This window comes from Scatophagus argus, chromosome 19 (assembly GCF_020382885.2).
Source record: "Scatophagus argus isolate fScaArg1 chromosome 19, fScaArg1.pri, whole genome shotgun sequence".
Taxonomy (NCBI): domain Eukaryota; kingdom Metazoa; phylum Chordata; class Actinopteri; family Scatophagidae; genus Scatophagus; species Scatophagus argus.
The window spans coordinates 6,268,277-6,282,665 of record NC_058511.1 but is presented as its reverse complement, the minus strand read 5'-3'; the positions used below and the strand labels follow the sequence as shown (position 1 = coordinate 6,282,665).

Here is a 14,389-nt window from a genome sequence, read left to right as displayed (position 1 = left end):
GCGGAGTGAATCACTCTTTCTCTCAACTTCACACACTACCTGGGAGGGCAAAGATTAGTTTGCGAGCACCGTCCATGTCCAAGGTGGCAAATGTTGTTGGGAGACTGAAAAAAAAAGAAAGAACAAAACTTGCTGATTTTGATTGCAACAGTCAAGAAATACTGTAACATTTTTGAACTGACTGTCCTGTTGACTTTAATCCATTTCAATATTCTGTTAAACAGTTGACATCTGTGCTGTGAAAAGCTGCGTGAGAATTAAATCCGCTTACCCTGGTTTCATGAAAACACGACCAAAATGGATCTGAGCATGAAGATCAATATCCAGCACCTGCTTAAGGTAGTCCTAAAGGAGACAGTTACAAACATTTAGCAAACACAAAAGAGCAATACATTTAAAAACACTCAAAACTGCCATGGAGAATCAGACCTTCACCAAATAAGAATGTTTAAAATCATTCATTTTTATAATAAAAAGTATGACTTATGGTGTTTTTTTTCCCATAAAAATAAAGGTTGCCGTTCCTCCGTCTACCACAAGATGTCAGTGAAACTCTGCTCTCCTTGTTCTGCCATCATACCTTCTCTCCCATGGACACTCCTCCTGAGGTGATGATGACATCAGCACGGCTGATGCCTTCATTCAGGGCGTTGAGAAGGTCATCGGGGCTGTGGGGTATGAAGAGACACACACACGTGTTAACTACCAACTCACAGGGAAGGACATAAAGGAGGGAAAAGGGAAATACAGAGCTGTGCAATAAGATACTATATTATACTGGAGGTGCAGCAAGTATGGAAACATTGCGAAATTTAACGGGAATGCGTACTTGTCACCCACGATGCCCAGATTGATGGTGGGGTAGCCGTGCTCCTGGATAGTGGCCAGCAGGGTGGAACGATTGCTGTCCCTGATCTTCCCAGGATGGAGGTCGTCCTCTGGGTTCAGCAGCTAACATGACAGAAGCGGAAAAATTAAATATTAGAAAAAAATGTATGTATTCAATAGCCACCCCAGCTTAAGTCAGTGTCAGTTAAACCCAGACGTGACTTAAACATTATTCATAAAATATTCTTAACATTTTGCTGGGTGGCAGGAAGTCAGGTGGGGAATAATCCTTCAGCTAGAAGAGAAGGGGTTACGTTCCTTGTTTGCTGTTATATTATTACTACATTTAGCCTGCTCTTTGTTCTGAACAATAGACTGATACAGTAATTCCAGGCATTTAACTCACTTTAAAAATATTATTACCTATTTTATGGTGGCTGAGCAAAGTAAAGAAGTGTCTGAATTTTAATTAGTTAATGTCACCCATTCTGTGCTGCTCGTGCGTTTAGATACCGCTGCAATGCCTAAATGATTAGTTGATTAACACACACACTTCACTCGCCTTAAATTTTGACAGTTGATTAATTTTTATCAAACAAAAAATGCCACCCGTTCTCTGGTTCTACCTTTTCGAATGTGAGGATTTTGCTAATTTATTCTATTTTTTGGATTCTGATGTGCTGGTAAAACCTACTTTCAGACAAAACTAAGGTTTTTCTTCATCTGGGTCTCAACATTAGTACAGAAACTGTGCGTCAAAGAAGAAAAAAGAAGCCAATGAACATGTCTAATCCTCTGTTTCGTTAGGTTTGACCAAATGAGGGGAGATGAGGACAGTAAACCATCTCATGAGTTTGGAACGTGGCCATGAAGTAGGTGACTCACAGCGGATTTATACAATTTACACGCATATGCTTAGCACAGAGAACGTAGTGTTATGTGCTGAGGATCCCCATGAAGGTTACCTGCCCCGTTTCAGTCATGTAGAATATGATCGCTGTGTTTAAAAAAAAAAAAACAAACCACCTGGTCACAGATAAACACATTCCTCACAACTGAACGCACATATGAAACGGCTGAGTGCACATTCAGCTCTGAATGTTGCTCTGGTGTGTGCAGTCAAAGCAAACAATGCCGATTGTGCGTAAATATGAACGAGGTGCGCTGTCAGGAAAAGATGGCACATCTGGTCTTATGTCTGGTGTTACCAAACTTTTTTTAAAAAAAGATACAGAAATATTGTGCCTTTATGTGACAGTGTAACATATAATTTCTCAAATAAAAATAATACAAATTCTAAAACATGGATGCTTCACACACACATTCAACTGTACAGAAGCTCTATACAATCAGCAGAGTTTCAAGATCGGTATCTGACCAAATGTGAAATATGCTTACAATCTCCCCCTCAGTTCCTGATTTATGGTTGGTTGAATAAAGGCCAGAAAAGTGTGGATTGCATAAAGGCATGAACTTTTTTACCTCATTTCCTGTGGACATGACGGCCACCACAGGAAATTTCTGGACCTCCACCTCTGTGACTCCCACAGTGGCCAAGAGACCAATCTCAGACGGGCCCATGTGGGTGCCCTTTGCAAGCACACACTCGCCGCGCTTAATATCGTGACCGATGGGCCTGTGGTGGGACAGCAGAAAGAACAGTTCAGAGGACAAGAAGGAGAGATACTGTGTAATCTAAGGTGAAAGGTTACAACAATGACACAAAGTCCCCTAATGTGGCACAAATTAACGCTCTGGTGAAATATTTAGTATTTGTTTGCCCTCCTACCATAACCTCTAATTTAGAGGTAAATAAAACGCAGAGTGTGGTTATTTAAAATCATTAAAATAATTTAAAAGCATCATTTAAATACTGCTCACTATGAAATGTTGGCTTAACACGATAACATACTAACCTGATGTCCTGCCCTGGACGAGCCTGTACTAGGATTCGTACCTCCAGCTCCTCTGTGCCCTGAAATAAAAACCACCTGTCAGATACACTGAAAAGAACAGATGCACCTTTATGTTAACTCTTTAACTAGGCTAAAATGTACGGCTTATTCCGTTCGTCTTTGGGCTAAAATTCATCTCCAGTGACATTTAAAATAGCCAGAATCCATTCTTATTTGCAGAGGTGTTGGTTAAGAATCTATGCACAGTAGTACTTGTATAAAGTTACTGCTGCCCTATTCAGAATAAATTCACGTTGGGTTGAGTTGGCCACAGCTCTGATTCTGACATCTTCCTGCCTGTTCATTGGGTAAAAACAGGGCTTACGTCTTCAGACTCGCGGAGCAGCTCGGTGTCTTCCACCTGGACTACAGCGTCGGCCCCACACGGGATGGGGGCGCCCGTCGTCACCCTCATCACCTGGCCTGGCATGACCGTGTGGGTGGGCTGCACAGAGACACAGACACGACAAAACATATGACTAAGACACAAACTACGTTACAAAAAAGGATGACCCACTACTGAAGTAACTTACAGACACTTTCCCAAAGTTTTCCAAAAAGTGTCTCACAAACTGAAGCCAGCTTTGAGACAAAACAGTGATCAAATTCAAGTAAAAACACAACAAAACTGCATGTAAAGAAATCTTCGTGAAATGGATACGAAGGCACACATGGTGAACATGTTTGCATGTGTGCTGATGTTGTTCAAGATGAGAGGTCAGCGTGGTTAATCAATCTGTGCAGCCTTCTCTTGTCTCAGAGGTCTAATCTGTTTTATGGTTTGGCAGCACTTTGACTTTGAAGTTCTGCTTTGGGGGCGAAGGGCTTTTCATCACCTGCTAAGGGAACACACTGGTGTGCAATTACAGCTGGTCAAGGCATGAGGTGAAGGACGAAAGCAAAGTATTTTATTTTCATATACAGGTTGTGCGGGTGCTTTTGTGTGTGTGTGTGTGTCTGTGTGTGAGCTGGAGAAAGCACGACCGAGTAAGTGTCACCGTGGGCGCAAACCTGCTCTCCAGCTTGGGACTCTCCAATGATGAAGCGGTCGCCTGGGCCGTCAGCCGCTAAAATAAAAAGAAAGATTTAATAGCATTACACATGCATACAGTTGAAAACGTGTGCTTGTGTGTGTGTAGGAGTGTGTCATTTAGCTGAGTCATTTTATTTCAGTGGGCTACAGAATGAGCAAACAGGAAGAGAGGGAGAGAGAGACACTGACATTTTTTAAACATCTCAGAGTAGACAAACGCAGTATTTCCAATGCCAACACGTCTGAGTCATTCAGTCGAGCGCTCTCCCACTGTATTGCTGAACCATGGAGGCCACAAGCACTTTTTTAAAACCATGACCTCCACCCTGAGGTGCACAGAGGCCAAAGCTTTCAGTGTGGCTACAGTCAAATAGCTGACTTGAGCCAATGGGGAAATGGGGAACCCGTAAACACCCTTGTTGTTCTGCTTTTTTACAGATCAGACACACAGAACCAAGACAGAAGCTCACCATAAGGGACTTAAAACACAGTTCAAACTTTAAAGTAGCCTTTGACATTGCAAAATGTCCTTGGTGAGTGAAAAACCTTAATTTCACGGTTTAACGTGTCATCTTAACTAAAAGCTTGAACACTTCCCTACTTTTCTGCCCCCACTGGATGACAACACACATCTGCTGTTGAGTTTCTTTCTAGTTTTTGAAAAACCGACACGACGTAAATGGGACGTAAGCCAGCACTGAAGCAGTTTGTCACTAAGACTCTATGGTTTGACATTCCCTGCATGTTCCCTGACCTCTTAAGAAGAGTTTGCTTCGTAGCTTTGCTGTGCTTACCATAAACACCAACATGGTTTTTAACTCCTACCTGTCCAGACTGCAGCAAAACACATCAGTCTTCTCTCCCAATACTTTTCTAACCTTCATCAAAAAGGTGTGTTCTACAGTTTAGATGAAAACCAGAAATACACTCTGGCTCTGAAGAAAGCAATAGGTTATTTTCTCATTCCACACACTCCACAGTCTAGGCACTGAAATCTCTCAGATCTGCACATGTATGCCCAGGCAGGCGCCAGGCCCTCAGGACAGGTGCATAAAACCCAGGGAGACCAGTGGTGTTCTGCTCCTCCTACTCCATCAACAAGAGCCAACAGCAGATGTTACATGCGAGAGTTTCTGAGCTGCCTGGAGTCAACAAGCTGCCACACAGCTCTTCAGGTTAACAGGGCCCTCAGCGCTTTCCCGCACTCTTGTTTCTTGACCAAAACACCGACAAAATCACTCTGAGGAGTAAGTGCAGCCATAGGAATGAAACTCTTTGAAACCCATCTCTCTGAACAAAACCTTACATGTCTTGCCACTTGTCTCCACCTATGGAAGACAGCCCCCTAACTGTCCTACAATCCAGAGCCTCAGACTCTCTTTGGCTCACCCAGGCAGAAGAAGCCCTTACATAGCTCCTGAGGCAGTTCTCTTCTGACCCGGTGTCCTGTCCATCCCTAACTAGGACAGTCAGGTCACTTTAACAGGAGGAAAGACATACTGGCCTGGTTAGTTCTGCAAGTCCCTCTTAAGAGAACACAACAGTCTCTCATGGACACTCATGGACACTGTAGCTGCCATACCGAAATCCGTCCCAAAGTCATGAAGAGAAGGTAGACTGGACTGGATTCCACCAGCAATTTAGAAATCCTGCACTAAGTTTGTATGATGTCCTTCCTTAGTTCTTCCTGCTTGCTAGTTTAAAACATGTAAATCACTAAATTGGGTTGCATCTTGTTCTTAACTAATTAAGACTTTGCAAAACTCAGTGAAAAAGGATTAATTCAGTGTCAGTGCGGTGTCAGTGGTAAAAGAGCGTTATTATCCTTTATATTCTCTGTACAATCACGTGTCTACATTTTGAGATCTGAATATTTAAACTATTGTTTGTTTTAACATGTACACTTTGCATCTTATCGATAATGTGTCAGTGACACTGGCTCTAAAACAATTAAACTAAGATATACATGATGTGCATCATGTATGGCACTTACCTCTCACAGCATAACCATCCTTGACAGAAGCAGGGAAGGGTGGCAGGTTGTCTTTGGCATAAACGTCCTGAGCCAGGACTCGACCCATTCCATCTGTGGGAGAAGAGCAAGAACATGGGCATGAAGAAGAGGCGCAAAGGATGACGGAGGGTGAGAGAGACAGATGGAGAGAGGATGAGGGAGACAGTCCACCTGATCTGGGCCTCAGCGTAGCAGCATTCTGCCATACAACGTATCTACACAGTCAGGGAACCTGATGTTGTCTAAACAGCTCTCATCAGTGTTAACTTCTTTAGTAATCTGTAGTCTGTCAGTCAAAATATTTCATTCTTTTTTGTCTTCTCTGTCATTACTATACATTTCACTTTGAATTTAGGAAAGGGTCTATCCAATTACTATCCTAAAATAGACTATACATACACAAGTATTGGCATGGGGATGTTTTTCAGGGGTTGGGCTTGCACCCTTACTTCCAGTGAAGAGAAATCTCACTGCTTCAACATAACAAGACATTTTGGACAATGCTATGCTTCCAACTTTGTGGCAACAGTTTGTTGAAGGCCCTTTTCTATTCCAGCATGACTGTGCCCCAGTGCACAAAGCAAAGCTCCATAAAGACATGGTTGGATGCATTTGGTGTGGAAGAACTTGACTGGCCCACACAGAGTCCTGACCTCAACCCCATCCAACACCTTTGGGATGAACTGGAGCAGAGACTGTGAGCCAGGCCTTTTGGTCCAACATGAATGTCTGACCTCACAAATGCTCTACTGCATGAATTCCCACAGAAACCCTCCAACATGTTGCGGAAAGCCTTCCCAGAAGAGTGGAAGCTGTTATAGTTGCAAAGCTGTCTGTGTATTTAGAATGCAATGTCATTAAAGTCCCTGTTAATGTCATGGTCAGGTGTCCCAATACTTTTGTCTAAAAAGTGTAAAATATATAATATTCATGGTGCAAACAAGTTTCTGTGACTCCAAAAAAACCTAAATGTCATCAAACTGAGTTGAGATAGGATTTTATAGACGTTCAGACTTATTAAGTTACGTTTTGACTTATTAAGTTTCTGCAATGAGGCCCCACATGAAGATATAGAGGAGCGCATATGCTGGAGGTGTATGCCTTTGTCTATGAGAGACATAGTGTGACACCATACATCAGGATCTCTTTGCATGACTCACCACCTGACCAGAACACAGAAACACGCTCACTCTTCTTCTATTTCGGCCTGACTGATTCACACACAACAATTGGAGGCTTGCAAGTGTCCCCATCCAGATTTCTTAACCACTTCTACCAGCCAGACAACTTAAAACACTCAGGAAACATTTGTGTAGGAAGAACAGAGACAATAGCTCAGAGAAAGTGAGGGAAGAAAAGAAATACAGAGAAAGACAGGGGGAGAGTGGGTGGAGGAGAAAAATCCTGGCGCTAAAATACCTTAAGCTGCTGTGTGGCTATATATAGCATTTCTCAGAGCCTTTATGCTATGATTATGTGGGTGTTAATATGAAGATCTAAGCTTTGATATCAATGAGTTGAAGGGAAAGAGAATATGCATGAACACATACGGACACCCACACACATGCACACAACACATCAGCTTACTAGATGACAGTCATGCTGTAAGTAATGCATCTCAGTGGCAAAAGAAGACACTCGTGCATGTTGTCCAATCCTTACATCTTTTTCTTCTTTTTATTTTTTTAAGTTTGATACATTGTGGTGTATTTTCACAACTGCTACTCCTTCCAAGCCATTATTTAAACAGCTTGTTAAAACTGAGCATTGATACCGTGTTATGAATAAAAATAGAACAGACGTGATGTCTTGTTGACGAAGCAAAATATGCGTTTGATCAGATGCTTTGGAAAAACATCACTCAGTTTAGGTCCAGGTTTTTAAAAGGGGTACATAATGATCATTAAATCAAAGGGACATCAGTCTGTCATCACTCGGCAAAATAATCTACTACTATAAACAAATTAACAAATTTTTAGAAGCTGCACACCCCTGCACACCATACACAACCATACACAAGGCCTTCTTGTGTACAAGGTATTGCACATAAGTGAGTAGAACTTTAAGGTATATTGTGACTTTTGGAGAACATTTGCTTTCTTATTGATGAGAGGATACCCCTCTCATGTCCGTAGAGTAAAACATGAAGCTACAGCCCGTAGCTGGTTAGCTTAACTTAGCACAAAGATCGGAAACAGGGGAAACAGCTAGCCTGGCTTTGTCCAAGGGTAGAACAATCTGCCTATTTGTACTAAAGCTCACTAACTAACATGTCATATTGTTATTTAGTCTGTACAACAACTGTAAAATTGTGTATTTATAGAGCCAAGCTAGCAGTTTCTAGCCTTTGCACTAAGATAAGCTAAGCTGCTGGTGGCAGTAGCTTTATATTTGACATGCAGATATGAGACTAATATTAACCTTCTCAACTCTGAACAAATATAAAATATAAAAATATCAGACCATTGCTTTGTATGGGTTATATAAATGGACTAACGATTTGAAATATTTAGCATTACGCTGTCAAGAGCTTACTATTCTTTAAATATTTTAGTTAAAATTCAATTCAGTATATACAACCATACACACTGTGACACTGTACACATTGCATGCACTCACTCACTCACACACACACAAACACACATGCAGAACCCTCTAAATCCAGCAGGGGAGCTGCTCCAGCTGTTGTCTCTCTAAATATTTCATCTCTCATATCTCTTCTTCCTCTGCTCCTTCTCCCACTGTCGTCCTGCAAACTCTGCAATTCACTCTCCTCTCCAAGAACATGAAATATCACTTACATCTGGGAAAAGAAAGAGTGTTCCTGCTACCTTCTATCATTGATCTACAAGTCATGTGCGCCGCAGGCTTTCCCCCAGTCCTTGCTACTCACTCTTTCGAGATGAATTAAAGAGAGTGTGTGTTTTACCCTCTGGCCCTCATCCTGGCTCTGTGTCATCCTCCACTTTCTGCCAGAAGGCTGACTAGACCTACAGGTGCTAAACTCTTCTCTGTATATGTTTATGCCTGTCTATGCTTATGTCTGTCTTTTTAGACATGCAAACACATAATTAAATTGCAAGCGTTCATATCAAGGTGAATTATTAGGCGCGAAAGTTTTCCATATGAATACCTGATTATACTGGAAGTCCATAACACAGCCTCCGCAAACTACACTACAAATGCCAAAGACACTCTGGTGACATGAAAGCTACCGTTGCCCTCTATGTTCCAGTTCTTTTAAACTCAGCATCACATTTTTAAAACAGGACATGACCAAATTTCTTTAAGTGAAATTTGACACGGAATGTAGTTCCTTATTTTTCGGTCACACGCTCATATTTGACAGGAAAAATCTGCTCAGAACAGATTTAAAGGTTTAATTAAACTACTTTGTGCAGTAATTAGTCCTTAAAGGAGGAGCCTTTTACGTAGGACTCATTTGATGTTTCTGACCACCTGGAAAATGTTAGTCTAACATTCACTCTACTTTTAGTTCTGAATTTGGAAAATGCATGAAATAATGCATGATATCTCTGTGTAAAACACTTTCTGAAGAAACTGCGTAACTGTACAAGCAAGATCCCCAAAAAAACCTAATAGAAAAATAAAGCCTGTAATAATGGCAGAGTGTGGCCCAACAGCAAATGTAAATGACACATGTGGGTCATTAGTTAAGGTTTGTTTGATATATATGTGCCCTCAGACTGGCAGACTTCCATGTGTGTGGAGATGCCAAGGGATAAACAAATTCAGGACATTAAAGTGGGTTTGAAGATCTGTTGTAGATGTCACTGTTCTGGGTGGAAAGAGGCTGTCCTCCTCACCTCTGTAGTTGATGATCTCAGTGCCCAGGACAGCGGTCATCTCCAGCACAGTGATGAAGGCCTTGTCCATGGAGGTGAGTGGAAAGGGGGACATGCGGTGCCTTCGGGCCACCTTGGTGATGTCCACTGCACTGTGACCTGGAAAGACATGTGACGTCAAATACACAGTACACAAAATGGCTGTCACAATTCTTAGGTCCAATATTTGATATTTCATAACAAATGGGATGTTTTTCTATTTTTAAAAATTTAAGATATAATTTTGTTAACAAATGACCGCTTTGCCTTTATTGCACTGCAATATGTTGCTATTTACTAGCTGAGTTACACACAGCCACATTAAAACATATCTGGAAGTTCACATGAGCCAGTAAATTCACCAATTTATTTTATAGTGATGACTAAATTGAGGAGTTGGACACTGAGTCATTCTATTTTGGTAACACTGGCACATGTAGTGTCAAACTGAAGTGTGAGATTTTAAGTAAAAACTCAGATTCTGATCCATTGTAATTGTAAAGAGTACATTCAATTACACATATAAAATTCTGACACTCGCATAAAATAGTGTAAACTAAAAGTAGTGCATGAGAGGGAATTTAGACACAGCTCCAGATACAACCTTTGAAATCTAAACCCTGCCTAAGTGGGAAAAACTTAAGTTCCCTCACCCTTTTAAGCATTTCACTTCTTAATTTAGACAGTTTGACAGATGAGAGGAAGATAGAGGCGGAGGGAGAGAAGACAGAACTCTGCTGGGACTCAATCCCGAGACAGTGGAGGATCTATGTTGCTCTGAAGGCAGAAAACCAAACCATTCAACTCTCTTTGGAGAAAAAAAACCCACTATTTTAAGAATTTTATTTTGGCCCAAGAAGCCACAGAAAAAAAAAAAAAAAATTAAAACTGATCTGAGCGCACTTGTTTTCGGCTGTATATGCAGTACAGGTCAAATTCCACAACTCGCGTGCACAACATGGGCTACAATTAGGCTATATAAATAAACACAATGTGTGTTCTAATGTGCTTCCACATCACTGTCACTAACATAACTGGATTAACACGATTTATTTTTTCAGTGCATGTACATATATATGAGCAATAACAGAATTTAGACGCCATGAGGAGGGATTGGCAGGAAATAGTCCTGTTTGTTTGTAGAAGCTGTGGAAACCAGCTGCATGATAGAGGTGCTCGATAGCAGCCATGTTGGTCTAATAATACCTCTCTAATAATTCCAAAGGTAAAGGGAACAAAGCAAGGTGTAACTAATATGTAATCTGCTCCCTCTCTCCTTCCCTCTTTATCTCTCTCTGCCTTGCTCTCCCTCTGCCTCTCTGCCTCACAGCGAAGAATAGGTGCTGTGCTTTGATTTCCCTTGACCCAATTTCTCTCCTTTAAACATACACTTACGCTTCCACTGCATATTCTGATGCTTAACATGAGGCTTAACAACCTCTGGCAAAACATCACACACACACACGCAAACGCAACACAGAAGCCACACACATCGAAAACACACAGACCACGCTTGTGTTGTCACATCGCATTTAAAATCTCTTTACGCATGTTTGAGAGCACACTTGGTGACATACAGGAAAGCGAGGGTGCTCTTGAAATTGGAAACTTGGTACTCACTTGATCTTAGGATATTTTCTTTGCTGCTGCATCGTGACTGCACCTAAGGACGGAGCGAGAGTGATTGCGGAGAGAAAGACGAAGGGCAAGAGGAGGGAGAGAGAGAGAGAGCAGAGGTAGTGGTAATTTGAGATAAACCATGTTGCTCTTTTGACATGCTTGAGATGAGAAGCTGTTTATACAGAACAGTCAGAAGCATTGGCAAGAGCTGTGTCACACTACACTGTGCACTTTGTCCTGCTGTTGGGAGATGGCTGCATCTCCTGCATTGCCATTATCATCACTTACTGTACACTACATCAGACCACAGGTGATATTGACACTGATAAATACACTGACATGTCACATCACTGTTAGATTAGAGCACTAAAAGGAATATATGGACAAAGGCAACAACATACAGAGTGACAATATTGTATCACAAGGTCATAACAAGATGTATTTACTTTGCTACGGTGTGACATCAAATGTAGTGGAAATGTAGTGTCAAGTATAGATATAGAGTGGCTGTTCAGATGTGGTGCAGGACGGTAAGATTTCTTAGGAAACTGCTGAAGGCTTAACTGTTTGTAATCTATGGAAGGCGGGGAGGAGAGCAGAGTGGGTTAAAACTGGGCTGAGCTTCCCAAAACCGTTTGGAGACCACAGCTAACTGTTGCTAACTGCGAGCGAATGCAGAACAAACAAAATAAAACTGGTGCCAAATTGATTGTTTTTGCCAAATTAATTGAAACAGTACAACAAAAAGGAAACCGCGGCGGAGACAGCAGTTTCGATCTCACATTAGCACTTCTCGAAATGAAGACCACATTTCCCATAAACCTGTCAAATAGAGGACATTGAGGCTTGCCATCAATGCAGTGGTTAAATATCTTGGAGGTAGTTAGAGGTAGTTAACCACATATACTGGTGTGTGTGTGCAGTGTGGGCTATATATTATCTGTCATACAGCAATGATTTTTGTAATTTAAAGAAATCAATGTAGCTTATTGCTTTGTACAAACAGAAAGCGGTGCAGTAAGTGCACCGACTGACATCAGTCAAGTTGGTACTTTGGAACGCCACCTCTAATTAAATCATAAAACAAAGCAAATTGTTTTAAAAATTGCTTTGCAAATCTGTCTCACCTCAAGGCCCACCTACTAGCTTTTTCCACAGCTTTCAACCTTCATCATTCTTCATCAGGGCTTGCAGCTTGCTCAGTTGTCAAGCAGAAGGATCTGTTGACGTGCAAGCTCAGCAGCTTTCTTCCAGAAAGCTCAGGAAGAAGCTAGCGATGACACTCAAACAAATTTAGGCAAACATACTCAAGGCTGCAAACCTGCTTAAATGTAGCATGTAAGAATGGAACTGGGACACAGCTAAGACGGGAGAACAGCACCCTCACTCTGTTCAATATTGTAAAGCAGATCGGATCGGATCAGATCAGCTTTCCCAGCAACATCAAGTTCCCGATGCGATCAAATCCATTTGCACATAATTTAAATTGCAGTGCAGAAGGTGGTAGAAGTGGTACATGGACGTACCGGAGTTCCCTCTTTCATCTCACCACTGCTATGAGGAGCCGCCATCCTCCTGGTGATCGTGCTGTTTGTTCATGGTATTTATAGAAAACGAACACTGATGCGCTGATGTTACAGATGCAACACTGTAGGCACATTTTTAAAACTCCTCATTAAGAAGCCACTGTGTTACAGTACGAGCATGCTTTTGGGAAGCTCAGCCTTGGGGAATGATTAGATAAGTAGAAATTTATCGAGATTGGCACAGAATGGGAGAAGTATTCCTTTATACTGCTACACCAGTATAGCTCTGGGTGCAGCGTAAGCATATAAATCCTGTCTACGTCTGTTTGCTTTCAAACTGATCTTTTGGCCAATGGTAAGTTGGGTATGAATTGGATTCTGGGACATTTTAGCTCTCTGTTTGTCCTGCTGTCCGCATGCTGGCCTGACTGTCTATCTACCTTCATGCGCATGTGTTGACTGACATAGCTAACAGACTGCTTGTCTGTCAGTCATGTTCTGTCTGTCCTTAGCCGCTTCTCTTTGTTGCTTCTCAATAACTTCTGTGACCCGACATTATCACATAAGTTGGGTGTAGGCAGTGTGTGGTGTACGGAGAACCAAAACACCCATGGTGAAGGTGAAGGTCTCTCTACCCACCCACCCCTTTCTCCCTCCTTCCCTCCCTCACCGCCATCATAACTGGGCTAATACTGTGACACCACTGGGCACCAAACAGCCAAGGTGAAAGGGTGGGAGATGGAAGGTGGGGCAAAGTGGGTGGGATGGTGGAGGAGCAGGGATGGAGTGACAGATAGATAGAAAAAGACAGGTAGGCAGACAGAGAGAGCCAGAGAGTGGAGGAATGGTGGATCAGCATGACGTGGTCCCACAGCCCGGAGAGAAAAGAAACAAACAAAAAACAGGAAGCACGGACTGGACAGACTACACTAAACTACAGAGCCGAGAAAGGAGGTGAGAAAAGAACAAAAACAATAAAGACCACTAGAGCGGCCTGATGGCATCTACTTAACAGACATCCAGCACACCAGACAGAGCCACGGAAAGCAGAGCATGTTAACCATAAAAGACAGAAACAGAGATAGACAGACAGATGGAGGAAAGAGAAAGAGAGACAGACGGAGAAAGTTGAACGACAAGAGACAAGAAAAGTGTGCATGGGTGACGGGGGGAGAGGGGGCGTCCTAACAGACAGAAACAGAGAAATAGTGAGACAGAGTGACGAGAGTGAACGACACACACAGCGAGAGCGAGAAAAAGGACCAGTGGCAACAGACAGGTAGAGAGACAGAGAGTGAGCGAGAGCTGGGGAGATAGCTAGGCAAGCGAAGAGGGGTGGGGGGGGAGGAGGAGGAGGGAGGGACACAGAGCGGGGCGTTTGTTTTGCGCGCTCCTCGGAGGAGGGTGAGGGAAAGGTAAAGGGAGGGGAAGGGGGGAGGGGGGGGCGGGATAGTTACTCGAGAGCTGAAGGTCCTCCTGCGATCATCTTTAAGCCCCTCCAACCTACACTGGAGCTAGTGGAGATAAAGCATCGAATCACAGGCATCAGTGCATCTGTCCAGGCAACC

General features: G+C 42.5%; 1 protein-coding gene across 8 annotated transcripts in view; it reads right to left on the bottom strand.

The window, feature by feature from the left end:
- The window catches only part of gphnb (gephyrin b), an 83,327-nt gene that overhangs the window by 3,926 nt on the left and 65,012 nt on the right, over positions 1–14,389 (bottom strand). For 3 of the 8 annotated variants that reach the window (XM_046373703.1, XM_046373705.1, XM_046373708.1), the window contains 12 exons: positions 14,279–14,335; positions 11,296–11,338; positions 9,658–9,795; positions 5,810–5,902; positions 3,795–3,850; positions 3,109–3,228; positions 2,745–2,803; positions 2,311–2,464; positions 830–951; positions 581–668; positions 272–345; positions 37–104 (listed from right to left, as the gene is read on the bottom strand). In XM_046373703.1, the coding sequence (XP_046229659.1) occupies positions 37–104; positions 272–345; positions 581–668; positions 830–951; positions 2,311–2,464; positions 2,745–2,803; positions 3,109–3,228; positions 3,795–3,850; positions 5,810–5,902; positions 9,658–9,795; positions 11,296–11,338; positions 14,279–14,335 (1,072 nt within the window). The remainder of the gene's footprint in view (positions 1–36; positions 105–271; positions 346–580; positions 669–829; positions 952–2,310; positions 2,465–2,744; positions 2,804–3,108; positions 3,229–3,794; positions 3,851–5,809; positions 5,903–9,657; positions 9,796–11,295; positions 11,339–14,278; positions 14,336–14,389) is intronic. The other 5 variants (XM_046373706.1, XM_046373707.1, XM_046373710.1 and 2 more) reach the window with 3 other exon arrangements.